The 16,943-nt window shown below is 42.7% G+C and overlaps 1 protein-coding gene across 2 annotated transcripts in view; it reads left to right on the top strand.

The window, feature by feature from the left end:
• Positions 1-14,959, top strand: part of LOC307036477 (uncharacterized protein) — a 41,848-nt gene extending 26,889 nt beyond the window's left edge. The window contains exons 1-4 of one of the 2 annotated variants that reach the window (XM_079676833.1): positions 6,176-7,033; positions 8,662-13,242; positions 13,344-13,426; positions 13,530-14,959. In XM_079676833.1, the coding sequence (XP_079532959.1) occupies positions 6,970-7,033; positions 8,662-13,242; positions 13,344-13,426; positions 13,530-13,610 (4,809 nt within the window). In that variant the 5' untranslated portion in view covers positions 6,176-6,969 and the 3' untranslated portion in view covers positions 13,611-14,959. Of the gene's footprint in view, positions 1-6,175; positions 7,034-8,661; positions 13,243-13,343; positions 13,427-13,529 lie in introns of those variants that run through there. The other variant, XM_079676832.1, reaches the window with a different exon arrangement.
• Positions 14,960-16,943: the final 1,984 nt, after the last annotated feature.

Raw genomic sequence — 16,943 nt, 5'->3', positions numbered from 1 at the left:
GCTGCTCCAAGCGGCTTTCTCAGAATGCTTTCCAGAGGTTTGTGGTCTGACTGCACATCCACTTTCAATCCGTACACGTATTGATGGAACCTCTTAACAGAGAAGACACTTGCTAACAGTTCCTTTTCTATTCGAGCATAGTTATTTTCTGTTTGTGTTAGTTCTCTTGATGCATAGGCAATTGGGTGGCCCTTGTGCATTAGACAAACCATCTTTGGATGCATCTGCCTGTATGATGACCTGTTTCTTTGGTTCAAAATAACTGAGTACAGGAGCTGTACTGAGAGCATCTTTCAATTTTTTGAATGCTTCATCATGTTCGTGCTGCCACAGCCACACATTGTCTTTTCTCAACAACTGTCTCAGTGGTGCTGATATGGTGGCCTCACCTGGGATGTACAGAGCTAGGTATTTCACCATGCCCAGCAATCGCTGTAGTCCTGTTTTGTCAGTTGGTGTTGGCATGCCTGTGATAGCCTTGATCTTAGCGTTGTCTGCTTTAACACCCTCTGAAGTGACAGTATGGCCAGCATGTAGTTGACACTGCTCACCTTGTACTGTATCTTGTCTTTGTTGAACTTCACATTAGCCTCCTTTGCTCTGGCTATCACTTTCTGTAATATCTCATCGTGTTCTTTCTCTGACGATGCAGCAATTATCATGTCATCTGCAATGATGTGGATCCCTTGGATATCCCCAAATGTCTCACAGTTGCGTTGCTGGAAAACCTCACTTGCTGACTTGATCCCAAATGGAAGACGTTTAAAGCGGTATCTCCCACATGGTGTGTTAAATGTGCACAGTAGGGATCAATCAATCAATCAATCAATGTTTATTTATATAGCCCAATATCACAAATGTTACATTTGTCTCAGTGGACTTCACAGTTTGTACAGAATATCAGTATGACAATACGACACCCTCTGTCCTTAGACCCTCACATCGTACAAGGAAAAACTTCCAGAGAAAACCCACAGTTTAAAGGGAAAAATGGGAGAAACCTCAGGGAGAGCAACAGAGGAGGGATCCCTCTCCCAGGACGGACAGACGTGCAATAGATGCCGTGTGTAAATTGAAAAGATAATACATTTGCAACATAGGTAGTCCAAATGTTTTGAAATGCATGTGTGTATAATAAGAAGATGAATCCACGAGGATATCCATCCAGGACTTATGATCCAGGACCGCAGCCACGACTCAAGATCCAGGACTCGCAATCCATGACACAGGACCGCAGGATCATCCATGACTCCGGATCCCGGCGTATATAGACACCAAAAAGAAAGAAATTTGGGGAAGCTGGGTTAATCGGAACATGAGAGTACACAGGTATAGACAGAGAGAAGGAAGAAGTAAGATGTCCCCCGACAAACTAAGCCTATATCAGCAAAACTAGGGGCTGAATCTAATCAGCCCTAACTATAAGCTTTATCAAAAAGGAAGGTCTTAAGCGCACTCTTAAAAACGGATAGGGTGTCTGCCGTCCGAACACAAACTGGAAGCTGATTCCACAAAAGTGGAGCTTGATAAGAAAAGGCTCTGGCTCCCATTGTACTTTTAGAGACTCTAGGAACAACCAACAACCCTGCATTCTTGGAACGCAATGCCCTAGTAGGACAATAGGGTATAATGAGTTCTTTAAGGTAAGATGGCGCCTGCCCATTAAGGGCTTTGTAGGCGAGAAGAAGAATTTTAAATTCTATCCTGTGTTCTATAGGGAGCCAGTGTAAGGCAGCCAGAACAGGAGTAATGTGGTCCCTTTTCCTAACTCTGGTTAGTACACGAGCTGCAGCATTTTGAATCAGCTGAAGCGACTTGACTGACTTCTTGGTACACCCTGATAATAAGGAGTTACAATAATCCAGCCTTGAAGTAACAAATGCATGGACTAGTTTCTCTGCATCGTTTTGAGGGATGGATGACTCTTTATCTAGCTTTATTTGCCAATATCCATCTTTTTCATCCAGCACTGTGAAAAGTTTATTTCCAGCTAGTTTGCACAGGACTTCATCGGTCGTTGGAATGGAGAAGTGCTGCCTGAGTATAGCTTTGTTTAAGTCACTGGGATCCAAGCAAACCCGTAACTTTTTTCTGTCTTTCTTTTCTGTGATCACCAGGCTATTAACCCATGGTGTAGGCTCAGTTAGCTGTACAATAACATCAGCTTGTAACAAGTCATCGAGAGTGTCTCTCAGTCTGTCCATTACTGCCAGTGGTATTTTCCTACAGCCATGTATGACAGGTGTGGCCTTGGGGTCAGTGTGGATGTGATATTCTCCAGCAAACTCACCTAAACCCTGAAAGACAGTTGGGTGCTGAGCTATGAGCTCCTCTTTTGTTGTGGGATGTTTCACTTCCATTGAGTCAATGTCCACTCTTTTCACCAGGCGCAGTTCTTCATATGCCTCGTTTCCTAATATGGGAATGGATGGGTGCCTGGAAACATAAAATGTCAGACTTGCCTGTGTTTTGGGAGTGGAGCATTTGAGTGTGACCACCCCTTCCGGCTTCAATCTCATCCCTCCATATATGCCACCAGCACTGTCTTTGTAGGCTGCAGTTTGAGGTGTGTTCTTCTTTCACGTCTGGCTTTTCAGGTCATCGCTGTGAATACTTTCAGTGGCAGGACGTTGGCCTCTGCTCCTGTGTCCAACTTAAACTTCACACACATGCAGTCAACATTTACATTATAATGCCACGACTTGTCAGCCTTAGACTTTAGCTGATCAATGCTCACTGTCCCAATATGTAGGGTGTCTATTTCCGGAGAAACATCATGTACTGTCTTGTGATGTTGGGCTTTAGCTGACCTACACATTTTTGCCTAGTGATTCTGTTTTCCACAATTATGGCAGGATACTCTGTATGCTGGACACTGTCTTGGCTGGTGTGATTTTACACATTGTTTGCATGTTTCATGCCTTTGTCCCATGTCTTGTGTACGTTGTATAGGCGGTGTGCGTGTCTTTTGTCCTTGTCGACTATTCTTGTGCACTGCAAGAACAGACATCTCCTGGGCTGCTGCATTCATAGCTAGCATTTGAACTTTGGACGTCTCAGCAGCTCTGCAGGTATCTATGGCCCTTTCTAATGTGAGATTAGGTTCTCTTAAAAGTCTCTCTTTCAGTCTCTGGTCATTCATACTAAACACAATCTTGTCTCTGATCATGTAATTTTCTGTGGTATACAATTCACAATCCTTGTTCTTTTGCTTGAACTCTGTCAAATATTTCTCAATCATGGTGTTACCTGACATAGGATGTGCCCAAAACTGATGTCTCTCAAACACTGTGTTCTTCTTAGGCAGACAATAGGCTCTGAATGCTGCTGGAATATCATTGACAGTGTGTTCATCTTCTTCTTCACCTTCATCTTCACCATGTGCGATGTCTAGCGTGTTGTAAACTTCAAGAGCCTCCTCTCCTAGTGCATGCAGCAGTATGGCCACTTTAATCTTCCTGTCCTTACCGTCTGCAGCACTCGCGGTCATGTAGATTTGGAAGCGTTGTTCCCATCGTCGCCAGTTTTCTCCCAAGTTGCCAGTGAGTACCAGTGGAGATGGTAATTCGAATCGATCCATCTCTCTTTTTTCCGAAAAAAATTGCGACTCCGTTCTCTGGGGACCGCACCTGTTAGCTAGGCTTTAGGCTAACAAAACGTTCATCTGTTCACCTCCGGCAAAATGAAGAACTGGACCGACTTCTAACACCATGTAATAGTCCTTTATGTTATATAGTTGACCGCAGGTCATGGAGAGTAATGAGGTCTTCGTAGACCTTTGTATGAGGCATCTTTATTTATGTAACAGGTCTTCCGTCATGATGCATCCATGCGTCATAGATGCGGGCTTGCATACACGCCCTATCATTCCGCAGCCGCACCCCATCAGTAACGTCCTGATGGTATACGTGCGCGGCACTATATACTACATTAACAGAGGCGGGGGGGTTGGTGAAAACAACGGGGACAGAGCTGGCTGCTGTCAGACGAACAGCTGTGCTCACAAACGGACGTCGCTTCACGTGATGCTCCGGAGGAAAGGACGTCCCATTGCTCTTAAAACTCATTTCCCTGCTTCTCGTTTCCTTGCGTCTCTCCATGCTTCCCTGGTGGGAGGGACTAAACGCAGGGAAACGAGCCAGTGAGGGACGCGAGGATTCAAATTAACCGACCTGAGATGCAGCCATATAGTTCCAATCTAATCAATAGATTTATGATCGATAGATTTATGATTCGAAAATTATAAAAGTTGGGTAAACATGTGGATATTATCCGGCTGAACAAAACGTGATCTGTCTCTTCAATTTGTGTCAACCACAGACATTATTTTAAAATATTTTCCAAAATGCATTGGTTTTTGTCGAAGGAACTGGAAGGAGTTTACTTCCGGGTTTTAGGACGCATCACTGTGGCACTCAGAGAGGCGAAGTCCCTCCCTTTCCGGTGGACCTTCATTGGACCTTATTTCGGAAAATGTATGTATTGAAGTCAATGGCGAGAGAAAGATTATATTTCGATCCCGCTTGAATTGTGCCACGAATTACACATAATGTTTGTCAATTTATAAGATAATTTTGCAAGTAAAAAAAAAAAAAATGTGTCGTAAAACTGTGAACTAACACTTTTTTTGTGTGAAACCGCGCAATGAACTACATCTCCCGTCTCGCACCACACACCAAGACGACCATCACGTTAGCACATTTCGCTTCTTTCTTTCAGAATGAGGCGAAAAGTTTTAAAAGGGGTGAAAATCACTACTCTGGGCATGTTGAGAGCTGTAGATACACAAAAGGGGAGTTAGTCGGTTACATAAGAGCCAGCATGCGGGATCGGGATTTTGGGATTTGTAGTCTTTCTAGTTGCGTATTTTCATCTTATATTACATCAGTTTTACGACAAACTGTGACTTTTTTGACTTGGAAATTATTTTTTAAGATTGACAAACATCATGTGTAATTCGTGGCACAATTCAAATGGGATTGAAAGATACGTTTTCTCTCCCATTGACTTCAATACATTATTTTTCCGAAATAAGGTCCCATGGAAGTAGATGGGCGGGACTTTGCCTCTCTATTATGTTGAAACTAATTTACTGTGTAACCCACTATAATTTAGTCCAGCAAACAGCCTGTACTATCCAGTGGTTGAGTAAGATGTAGAAATAGCCCTAACCGGTTAAATGTCAAGTCCTGCATTAAAATGTATAATGCAACATTATACGCTTAATATATAGCCTACTCAAAGTAGAACATTTTCAAAATATTCTTAGTGCAGAATGAAACATTTTTAAATATCATAAATTATAAGAACGGATTTAAATATTGATGCTTTAATATGTGCATAATTTTATGTCTGCAAATAAAAATAAATAAAAAAATCTAATCAAATCTGCTGTCAGGCAGATCGAACTGCAGTATCTGGGCCAAGACCACCAGACTCAGGGATACATTTTTTCCCACATGGCAATAAGACTGTTGCACTCCTATGCTCTATGAAATGTTAGTACTTAAATATTTTTAAAGTACACACTGCTGTTTATCACAAATCCCCATATTCATATACTTTTACAGTATACCGTATTTTTATTTTACCTGACAGTGTTTAATTTTACTGTCTGTTTTATCTTATTCTAGTAGTGTATAAGTATTTATTTGACTTGTTCTTAGATGTTCCTTGCACCATTGTGTCTCTTGCACTATTTTATTTCTATATTTCTTTTTATGTCATAAGTATACTGTACATTACATTGTTGGAGGAGCCTGGGACTTAATATGTTTAACTTGTTGCGCATATGAAAATAAACGTTTAAATCCTTGAATCTTGAATAATTATATAACAACATTGCCTATGTTGTATTATTAATCTCAATCTGAAGAGTAACTTGTTACAAACATTGCCTAAAGGTAGGATTAGAAAGTAACAAAAAAGGAAATATCCCCCAAAATGTACTTAAGGACAGTATTGCAATAAAACTATTTCACAGAAACAACAGATCATTACTATTTGCTATAAGCTAGCACAAAATAAGGGCCTCAGCACAGGTTATCATAATGTAGAATAATATGAGCAGATGTGTTGATAAATAGAGGAATAGCGTTACAAGGATAAGAAACCTGTTTGACAACCTTGACACTGACACTAATCTAGTTTTGGCCTTGGCCATAGCCCACGTTTTTTCCACTCCATTTAAGCTTCAGTTTTCTGAAACAAGCTAAAGCAGTTCTAAAACCAAGAAGATCTTTGCTGGAATATCAAACTCGTATACATCGTTATGTTCGCAAAATATTAGTTTGACAGTTTTAACCTCTTAAATGTTTTAAGTGTGTCTTGGAGTTATAAAAAACGGTTTGGTAAATACAGTATGTTTTGCCTTTATGCATTTAAATTAGTGCAACCAGAAATAATTCCCCTTATGTTTCTGATGTATTACGTGTTTTTTTCTCAGAGAAAACATTGTGACTCAAGTTCAGTTGTGTTTACATAATAGTAACAGTGTCACGCAATTATTATAGTTACTACAAACAAATATCATTCACATGAATATAGGATAAATATCAAGGTGAATTGTCAAGCTTTAAAAAAGGGTAATTTCAGTTATGAAAAGCGTTCAAACTAAAAACCACAATGTGACTGAAAAAAAGACTACTCAGACTTTCCAACTAAAGGCTGATTAATTCAGTGGTTAACTAATACATCAGAATAAAAGCAGGATTATTGCTGCAGGCTGAAAGATAACTGTTATACTTTATTCAATTGTTTGTTTTAATGATTTAGTTTGTAGAGTCTTTTATTTTGTAAACATATCTGTGTTACCTGGTTTTTCAGGTTATTTGAAAGTAACCTCTGTTACTAAGCTTTGTCACTCCCTCCAAAGCTGAGGGAGGGCTAATTCACAAACTAAGCCCAGAGGGTAATCATTGACGAAGGACTTCACTATACCTGGAGTTGTGAGAATTAACACTGGTCAAAATGGAAAGAAAAATCCTCTGTTGGATATTTTTATTTGGATATTTTTATGTTGCTATTGGACAAGGTATTTATTAGTGATATTCTTTATGGCTTTCACTGTTGGTATGGGTTGTATTTTCTTTCTTACATGTGTTATTTTTGCAATATATTGCGATATGTTATTGCCTACTATTGCTCGCTTCTGAAATAAACTTTCGTTGAAACTTAAATGTTGTTGTTAGAAACTATAATACTATTATTCATTAGAAAAATGCAAACACATTTAACTGTTTTCCTAAAGCCTGTTAAAATATAATGTAATCATTTAATAAAAATGTGGTAGAGCTTAATCATTTGCTCTGTATAAATTCCAAGATGGTATTCTGAATGATCCTCTGTCAAGGACCTTGAAGAATAAATAACAAGAGATTATAAATAAATCCTGAGCAAATCACTTCTTCATTATGAAATGTATTTCTGCTAAACATTGTATCCAATTGTAATTCTTATAAAAAAAAATCTTAGCACTCAACATCTGTCTAGGTTTTATCATCTTTGAGTTAGAAAAATCCTCTGTTGGATATTTAATTTACAGTCAGTGTTGAACTATGCAGAATACAGAACACTTTAGGATCATTTTAGGAAGAAGGATGTTCAAAACCCCAAAAATAGTTGTTGAACTGTTTGGTGACAGTTGAACACAATGATATACCTGCATTGAAAAGATTGAAAAGTTGACTTTAGTTGTTTTTTGTAACAGATTGTGCATAATTGTATAAGTTAGTTGAAAGCAATATCAAGTTTAAATACAAACATATGAGGTTCAATGTAATAGTATGGTTTTCAACTAACCTAATACAATTATGCGTTGACAATTTAATTTAATCAAAATCAATGTTCCATGTGTTGAGTGTACAAAAGACTGGGCTCGTTGGTGAGATTTGTTATTAAAGGTCCCATGTCATGCTTTTCCGGTTATTACCCATCCCCTTGTGTGTTATGTAGCTTTTTATGAATGTACACGGTCTGCAAAGTCACAAACCCTCAAAGTACACCCTGTAGCGAGTACAACTCTAACACAGAAAATACCTGTCTATGCTGCCCCAGAATGCCTCGTTGGAGCACACCCTCAGCCTGGCTGAGAGAGTGTGTGTGTGTGTGTGTGTGTGTGTGTGTGTGTGTGTGTGTGTGTGTGTGTGTGTGTGTGTGCTCGGGCTGAGTTCCTCGGTGCTTCACTGTCTCGCAGACCCCACACAGTAACCAGGAAACATCCCCAGTAATACAGCTCACACTGTCCGCTCCTTGAGCCTCAAAGGGCGGAGCAGCGAGCCCCACAACGTCCAGCCCACAAGGCACCCAGACCCCACGCAGCATTCTCATCTGTTTGTCATTACTGGTGTCTTTTTCTGGTGGCTAACAAATGCCATTGTAACACATAAACACACATCAGAGCACAGTAGGCTCATAAGGAGGGAGTGTGGGGGGGGGGGGGGGGGGGGGCAGGAGCTCCAACAAAGCGTGTAGGACAGAGAGTGAATACACATACTATACATAGATCCTGTATGAGAAAACCAATGTGATTTTGGAGCATTGAACAATGTAAATCTATTCTAGTAGAAATGACCATGACATGGGACCTTTAAGGATACATCAAAATGATATATTTTCTAAAAGTATTCTATATAATCACAATGGCTGCAACCACAACTACAGGTTCATCTACAACAAGTGCCACAAGCCCAACTCCATTTTCAAGTGCAACCACCACAACTCCAGTTTCAACCACTACACCTGCAGCCACCTCAACTACAATTTCAACCATGACAACTACAGGCCCCAACAATCCAGTTTCAACTTCCACATCCCTCATTTCAACAGCCACAACTGCAGCCCCTATCTCTCCAGTAACAGGCACCAACACTGCATCTCCAACAACTACAACCCCAACAACTGCAACTCATACAACTGCAGGTCATACGAGTGAAGCTCCTACAGCTGCCCCCATTACTGTAGCCCCCACAACTGCAGCTCCTACAACTGTAGCACCCACAACTGCAGCTCATACAACTGAGGGTATTACCAGTCTAGCCTCCACAACTGCGGGCCCCACATCTCCAACCCCTACAACTGAAGGCCATATAACTACAGCTCACACAATTGGAACCACAATAACTGAAGTCGTAACAAGTGTAACCCTCACAACTGTAGCACTCACAGCTGTAGCTCCCACAACTATAGCCCCTACAACTGTGACCACTACAACTGAAACCACCACAACTGAAGTCGCAACAACTGCAACCCCCATAACTGCAGCTTCTACAACTGCAACCACTACAACTGAAGTCGCAACAACTGCAGCCCCAACAACTCAAACGGCTTCAACAGAAGCCCCCACAACCGTGGCCCATACAACTGCAGCTACAACAACGGCAACAACTGCCACTGCAGCTGCAACAACTGCATTTTCTTCTACTGCAGCCCCCACAACAGTAACAACTACAACTGCAGCCTCCACAACTGGAGAATCTACGACTATAGCCCCCACAACTCCAGCCTCCACAACTGGAGAATCTACGACTATAGCCCCCACAACTCCAGCCTCCACAACTGCAACCACCACAAATGAAATCGCAACAACTGCAGCTCCTACAAGTGCAAACCCCACAACTCTAGCCCCCACTACTGTTACAACTGCAACTGCACCCTCCACAACTGGAGAGCCCACGACTGCAGCAACTCCAGTCTCCACAACTGCAACAACAACTGAAGACACAACAACTGCAGCTCCTACAACTGCAACCCCCACAACTGTAGCCCCCACTACTGTAACAAGTACAAATGCACCCTCCACAATTGGAGAGCATACAACTGCAGCCTCCACAACTGTAATAACTACGACTGCACCCTCCACAACTCGAGAGCCTACGACTGTAGCACCCACAACTGTAATAACTACAACTTCAGCCTCAACAACTTCAGCTCCTACGAGTGCAGCCTCCCAAACTGCAGCCTCCACAACTGTAACGCTTACGACTGCAGCTTCTACAACTGCAGCTTCTACAACTGCAGCTTCTACAACTGCAAACACCACAATTGAAGTTGCAACAACTGCAGCCCCAACAACTCAAACCGCTTCAATAGAAGCCCCCACAACCTCGGCCCATACAACTGCGGCTACAACAATGGCAGCAACTGCCACTGTAGCTGCAACAACTGCATTTTCTACTACTGCATTTCCCGCAATGGTAACAACTATAACTGCAGCCTCCACAACTGGAGAACCTAGGACTACAGCCTCCACAACTCCAGCCTCCACAACTGCAACCACCACAACTGAAGTCGCAACAACTGCAGCTCCTACAAGTGCAACCCCCACAACTCTAGCCCCCACTACTGTTACAACTGCAACTGCACCCTCCACAACTGGAGAGCCCACGACTGCAGCAACTCCAGTCTCCACAACTGCAACAACCACACCTGAAGACGCAACAACTGCAGCTCCTACAACTGCAACCCCCACAACTGTAGCCCCCACTATTGTAACAAGTACAAATGCACCCTCCACAACTCGAGAGCCTACGACAGCAGCATCCATAACTGCAACCACCACAACTGAAGTCGCAACAACTGCAACCCCCACAACTGTAACAACTACAACTGCAGCCTCCACAACTTCAGCTCCTACGACTGCAGCCTCCACAACTGCAGCCTCCACAACTTCAGCTCCTACGACTGCAGCCTCCACAACTGCAGCCTCCACAACTGCAACTCCTACGACTGCAGCTTCTACAACTGCAACCACCACAACTGAAGTCGCAACAACTGCATCTCCAACAACTCAAACCGCTTCAACAGAAGCCCCCACAACCACAGCCCATACAACTGCAGCTACAACAATGGCAGCCCCTACCACTCTAGCTGCTACAACTGGGTTCCCTACAACTGTGGACCCCACAACAGTAATAGCTACAACTGCAGCCTCCACAACTGGAGAACCTACGACTACAGCCTCCACAACTCCAGCCTCCACAACTGCAACCACCACAACTGAAGTCGCAACAACTGCAGCTCCTACAACTGCAACCCCCACAACTACAACCCCCACAACTGTAGCCCCCACTACTGTAACAAGTACAAATGCACCCTCCACAATTGGAGAGCATACGACTGCAGCCTCCACAACTGTAATAACTACAACTGCACCCTCCACAACTCGAGAGCCTACGACTGCAGCATCCACAACTGCAACCCCCACAACTGTAGCACCCACAACTGTAACAACTACAACCGCAGCCTCCACAACTGCAACGCCTACGACTGCAGCTTCTACAACTGCAGCTTCTACAACTGCACCCTCCACAACTCGAGAGCCTACGACTGCAGCATCCACAACTGCAACCCCAACAACTCCAGCCCCCACAACTGTAACAACTACAACTTCAGCCTCCACAACTTCAGCTCCTACGAGTGCAGCCTCCACAACTTCAGCTCCTATGAGTGCAGCCTCCACAACTGCAGCCTCCACAACTGCAACTCCTACGACTGCAGCTTCTACAACTGCAACCCCCGCAACTGAAGTCGCAACAACTGCAGCCCCAACAACTCAAACCGCTTCAACAGAGGCTCCCACAACCGCGGCCCATACAACTGCAGTTACAACAACGGCAGGCCCTACCACTGTAGCTAATACAACTGGGTTCCCTACAACTGTGGACCCCACGACTGCATCAACAACAACAACTGCATTTCATACTACTGCAGCCCCCACAACGGTAATAACTACAACTGCGGCCTCCACAACTGGAGAACCTATGACTACAGCCTCCACAACTCCAGCCTCCACAACTGCAACCACCACAACTGAAGGCGTAACAACTGCAGCTCCTACAACTGCAACCCCCACAACTGTAGCCCCCACAACTGTAACAACTACAACAACACCCTCCACAACTGGAGAGCCTACGACTGTAGACTCCACAACTCCAGCCTCAAGAACTGCAACCACCACAACAGAAGTCGCAACAACTGCAGCTCCTACAAGTGGAACTCCCATAACCCCTACTAATGCTACTACTGCAACTGCACCCTCCACAACTGGAGAGCCCACGACTGCAGCCTCCACAACTGTAATAACTACAACTGCACCCTCCACAACTCGAGAGCCTACGACTGCAGCCTCCACAACTGCAACCACCACAACTGAAGTTGTAACAACTGCAACCCCCACAACTGTAGCCCCCACAACTGTAACAACTACAACTGCCGCCTCCATAACTTCAGTTCCTACAAGTGCAGCCTCCACAACTTCAGCTCATACGAGTGCAGCCTCCACAACTCCAGCCTCCACAACTGTAGCCACCATAACAGAAGTCCCAACAACTGCAGCCCCCACAACTGTATCCCCCACAACTGCATCCTCAACAACTGAAGTTGCAACAATTGCAACTCCTACAACTGCAACCCCCACAACTGTAGCCCCCACTACTGCAACAATTACAAATGCACCCTCCACAATTGGAGAGGATACGACTGCAGCCTCCACAACTGTAATAACTACAACTGCACCCTCCACAACTCGAGAGCCTGCGACTGCAGCCTTCACAACTGTAGCCACCACAACTGAATTCGCAACAACTGCAACCCTCACAACTGTAGCCCCCACAACTGTAACAACTACAACTGCAGCCTCCACAACTTCAGCTCCTACGAGTGGAGCCTCCACAACTTCAGCTCCTACGAGTGGAGCCTCCACAACTTCAGCTCCTATGAGTGCGGCCTCCACAACTGCAGCCTCCACAACTGTAACTCCTACAACTGCAGCTTCTACAACTGCAACCACTACAACTGAAGTCGCAACAACTGCAGCCCCAACAACTCAAACCACTTCAACAGAAGCCCCCAATACCGCAGCCCATACAACTGCAGCTACAACAACAGCAGCCCCTACCGCTGTAGCTGCTACAACTGGGTTCCCTACAACTGTGGGCCCCACGACTGCATCAACAACAACAACTGCATTTTATACTACTACAGCCCCCACAACGGTAACAACTACAACTGCAGCCTCCACAACTGGAGAACCTATGACTACAGCCTCCACAACTCCAGCCTCCACAACTGCAACCCCCACAACTGTAGCCCCCACAACTGCAGTCCCCACAACTGCAACAACTACAACTGCAGTCCCCACAACTGTCTCCTTCACAACTGAAGTTGCAACAACTGCAGCCCCAACAACTCTAACCTCTTCAACGACCCTGATCATATCGACTCCAGAAGAACCAACATCACAGGGTACTTGACTCCAATTTTGTATTTTTCCCTTCTCTTTCAACTTCATGACACATGAATGATTAATGTATTTATTTCCATATTATGTGATTTAATCCCATCAGGTTTATCACTGGCACACCTACAGATGAGATTAACTACCTTTGGGGATGTCAGCAATGGAACCATTATTGCACTTGTTAAACAGGTATGTAAAACACTATTGGATGTATGGCTTTTATGTGAAAGCTCCTCACTCAACATAATTAATGAAAGGAATGAAATATAACTTCTGTTTTCTGTCCATTTAGTTTTTTGGTGACCAGCTCCCGAGTGGAACAGCCCACACAGTTACCGTGACAAACCTTCAAAGGGTTCAAGTGTCCCCATAGAAACTTCATGTAGATTTATAATGATGACAGAACTTAACAATTTCATCATATCAGGAAAGAGTCTTTCATTTGTTTATATTGTTTTCAGCTTGTGCACAACGTATTAATTGTCATTGTACTCCAATATGTTGCACTATTCTCCAAATCACTCTTAGTTGCAAGAGACGTTGTGTTTGATCAAGGTCAAAGGCTTATATTTTAGGCTCACACCCCCCTCTTATGTTTTCTTTATGATCTTTCTAAATGAACTAAATCTGATTAAAAAACACTTTCTCTCTCTATATACCTTAAGACCCATTTTCACTTTTAACCAAACAATATTCTTGTGTGTGCTTTATTTCCCGGAATGTGAAAGGTGAGTTAGTGTATTAGGCTCAAGTTTCAAATGAATTGCACAGTACAATAGGAAGCTCTAACCCACCATCTGAACAGTCAAAGAGGTTTTAAGAGGTGGTAATACATTCCCATGCTCTGAAATTAAAGGAGCAGCTGCCATGGTGACAAGTCTGGTAACCAGGAAACTATCCTAGTATATAAATATTATGACTCCTCCTTTTAACCGTGCAACGTTTCACACAAAATCTAACCCCAGTTAGTTGCAGCCCTGTTACAATGTATGACAATTGTACACCAAATGAATGGCCTGTTAAACAGTACTGACAAAATGTAACAAAATGTTATGTGTATTGAATGGGAATTTGTTTTGCTTTGCACCATCAATAAAACATAATTATACATATTTAGCTTATGCAATTGGTCTTTCCATTTAATTGGAAAAGCAGAATATGAATGGACTGCTTTACTCCAACGGGTGGCACTTGCCTTTATGTGGTGGTGTCAGTGAGGAGGACGCTGTGATGCACAGCAAGTATCATGGACAACGACTCTCACGCTCTCCAACATGTGATTTAACGTAATGGAGCATAAAGGGCAACAAATTGCACAATAGGCGCTATAATAGAAATAAATATTGAAATTGTTTAATATACATGTACCTGTAGAAATGTAATATTGTACATAGCTATATGACACTTTTCATATATATCTATGTTTAATGAGTTAATCATAGATATATGAGAAGTGTCACATAGCTATTTTTATGATCATGAAGTAACCTGAGTTAAGAGCAACTTGTGATCCTTATCTTTAACCACCTTTGTTAATATGTTTGCATTGTCTATATTTTACACTTGCACCTTTGTTGGTAGTTTATATTTCCCCTATGTCTTACTTTAAATTATAACTGCTGCACAGCATTGAATCAAGTTGTTCTTATGAAAAGGGTAGAAAAAGGTCTTATATGTTTTTAGTAAATATGTTTTGATTTTATGCATTAAAATTAATACAACTATAAATTACCCCCTACAGGTTCTTCTGAATTTATATTTGTTATGGAGAAAACTTTATTGGATATTTTTCCTTGGACATTTTTATGCAGCTTCCGGACAAAGTAACTATTCAAGTTATATTTTGTATGGCTATAACGTTTTGTATGTTTCTTTCTTAAATACTTTTTTAAATTGCATAGCACATTAGGAAGCTCAAACCCACAATCTGAACCCTCAAATGCATTTTTAGGAGGCGTCCGTCAACCAATCTCCATGCTCTAAATTTGGAGGAAGACTATTGAATCAGGTTTGTGCCATTAAGATCTAGATAAAAAATTCAGGACCAAGCAAAAATAAGCATTTGAGAAAGATAAAAAAACTTCTCAAAAGTTTTTGTTGATTTGGGCATATTTCCTGGAAAGACTAGTTAATAATAATTGTAATATTCCAGTTATAAACGACATGAATCAAAGATGTGTTGCTGTATTTTAGTGGTAAAAAAATGCATTCATCATCATAATTATTCTATATAATTTACACAGTGCCTGTAAACCGGAAGAGAACGCTGGCATTTCTCCTCCCACTTGAAAGACTACTGAGGGATAGGGTGTGCAAAATTAGTTTATTTTGGGGATTGACTGGATTCTCAGACCCTTCCACTTCCTGCCCGGCGCCATGCAATGGGTCGCGTCAAAAATAGACTTGCGTCCTATTTTTAGCGGAGCAGCGCCGAGACGCTTCTGGGACGCTTCTGGGACGCTTCTAGCCGTAACGCAGCGTGTCTGGTGGAATAGCACCCATGGACTAGAGTGGCCACGATCGCTGTGAACGCGGCCGTAGCGCGGTGCAGACGGACCCGGTGGAATCTAGGGGTTACTGTAGGTGCGCCACGTTTGGGGGCGTCCATACGCTGTCTTGCAGATCCCACGCAGTGAGAAGGAAATGAACCCAGCTCACACTGTCCGCTCCTCGCAGCAGCGAGCCGCGCAACTTCCCGCCAACACGGCACCCAGACCCCACGCAGCATTCTCATCTGTTTGTCCTTAGTGGTGTCATTTCCTGGTTGCTAACAAATGCCATTGTAACACATAATCACTGATGTTCCGCTGTAACGGTGGTGGATGTAATAGTATTCATTGTCACTCCAAGTTCATTTTTTTAACCAAGGGACACGATTGGTCTGGAAAAGTTTAACCAATGAGGAAGTGTTTAACATCTGAAAAGAATCTACTGTTTGTACAACTTTCAGAAAACATTTCATATATCTGTAACCGGCTGTGTCTGACTCTGCGTTGTGTTGTGTAGAAAGACGACGACCCAGACGTGTAGCTTCATTCAGGATGTACATTTATTTTCACTCCTGACGAAACAGCGACAGAAAGAAAACATTTCTCCAGTCAGTACTCTCTTTAACGTGCCCCTCTCCCACAGAGATCAGTATCAAAAGGGCATAACGTAAAAAGTAACACAACATACCTGACGAAACAGCGACAGAAAGAAAACATTTCTCCAGTCAGTACTCTCTTTAACGTGCCCCTATACAAATTAAACAACACAGAAATACATTGTGAACACCCGTGAGACACTACAACAAAAATAAGTAATAAAAAGTAACTTAAAGTGCATAAAGTCGACACTAAAACACGGAAATTGCTTCTGGCTGAAGAGCCGCCTACCTCTCCCACAGAGATCAGTATCAAAAGGGGAGAACGATGCATGAACCCCGCGAAAAAAAGGGGAACAGTGTCACATACATAAGGAACGTAGGGGTACACGCTAAAATTATAGTTCCACATACTGATGTGAGTCCTACTGCGTCAGGTATTAACACAAGATAAAACAAGAATAAACACAGATTTTGTGTAATTATATAGACATATTTACATAATATATTATATACAAATGAGACATAACTGTCCCTGTTACACTCACCCCGCTAGAATTATGCAAAATTCTGGGTCGCAAAACAATCCACATATAAACACACTGGCCATTACAACAAGCA

This window comes from Notothenia rossii (assembly GCF_949606895.1).
Source record: "Notothenia rossii genome assembly, chromosome: 1".
Taxonomy (NCBI): domain Eukaryota; kingdom Metazoa; phylum Chordata; class Actinopteri; order Perciformes; family Nototheniidae; genus Notothenia; species Notothenia rossii.
Note: the sequence above shows the minus strand (reverse complement) of the source record. Positions and strands in the feature narration are given on the sequence as shown.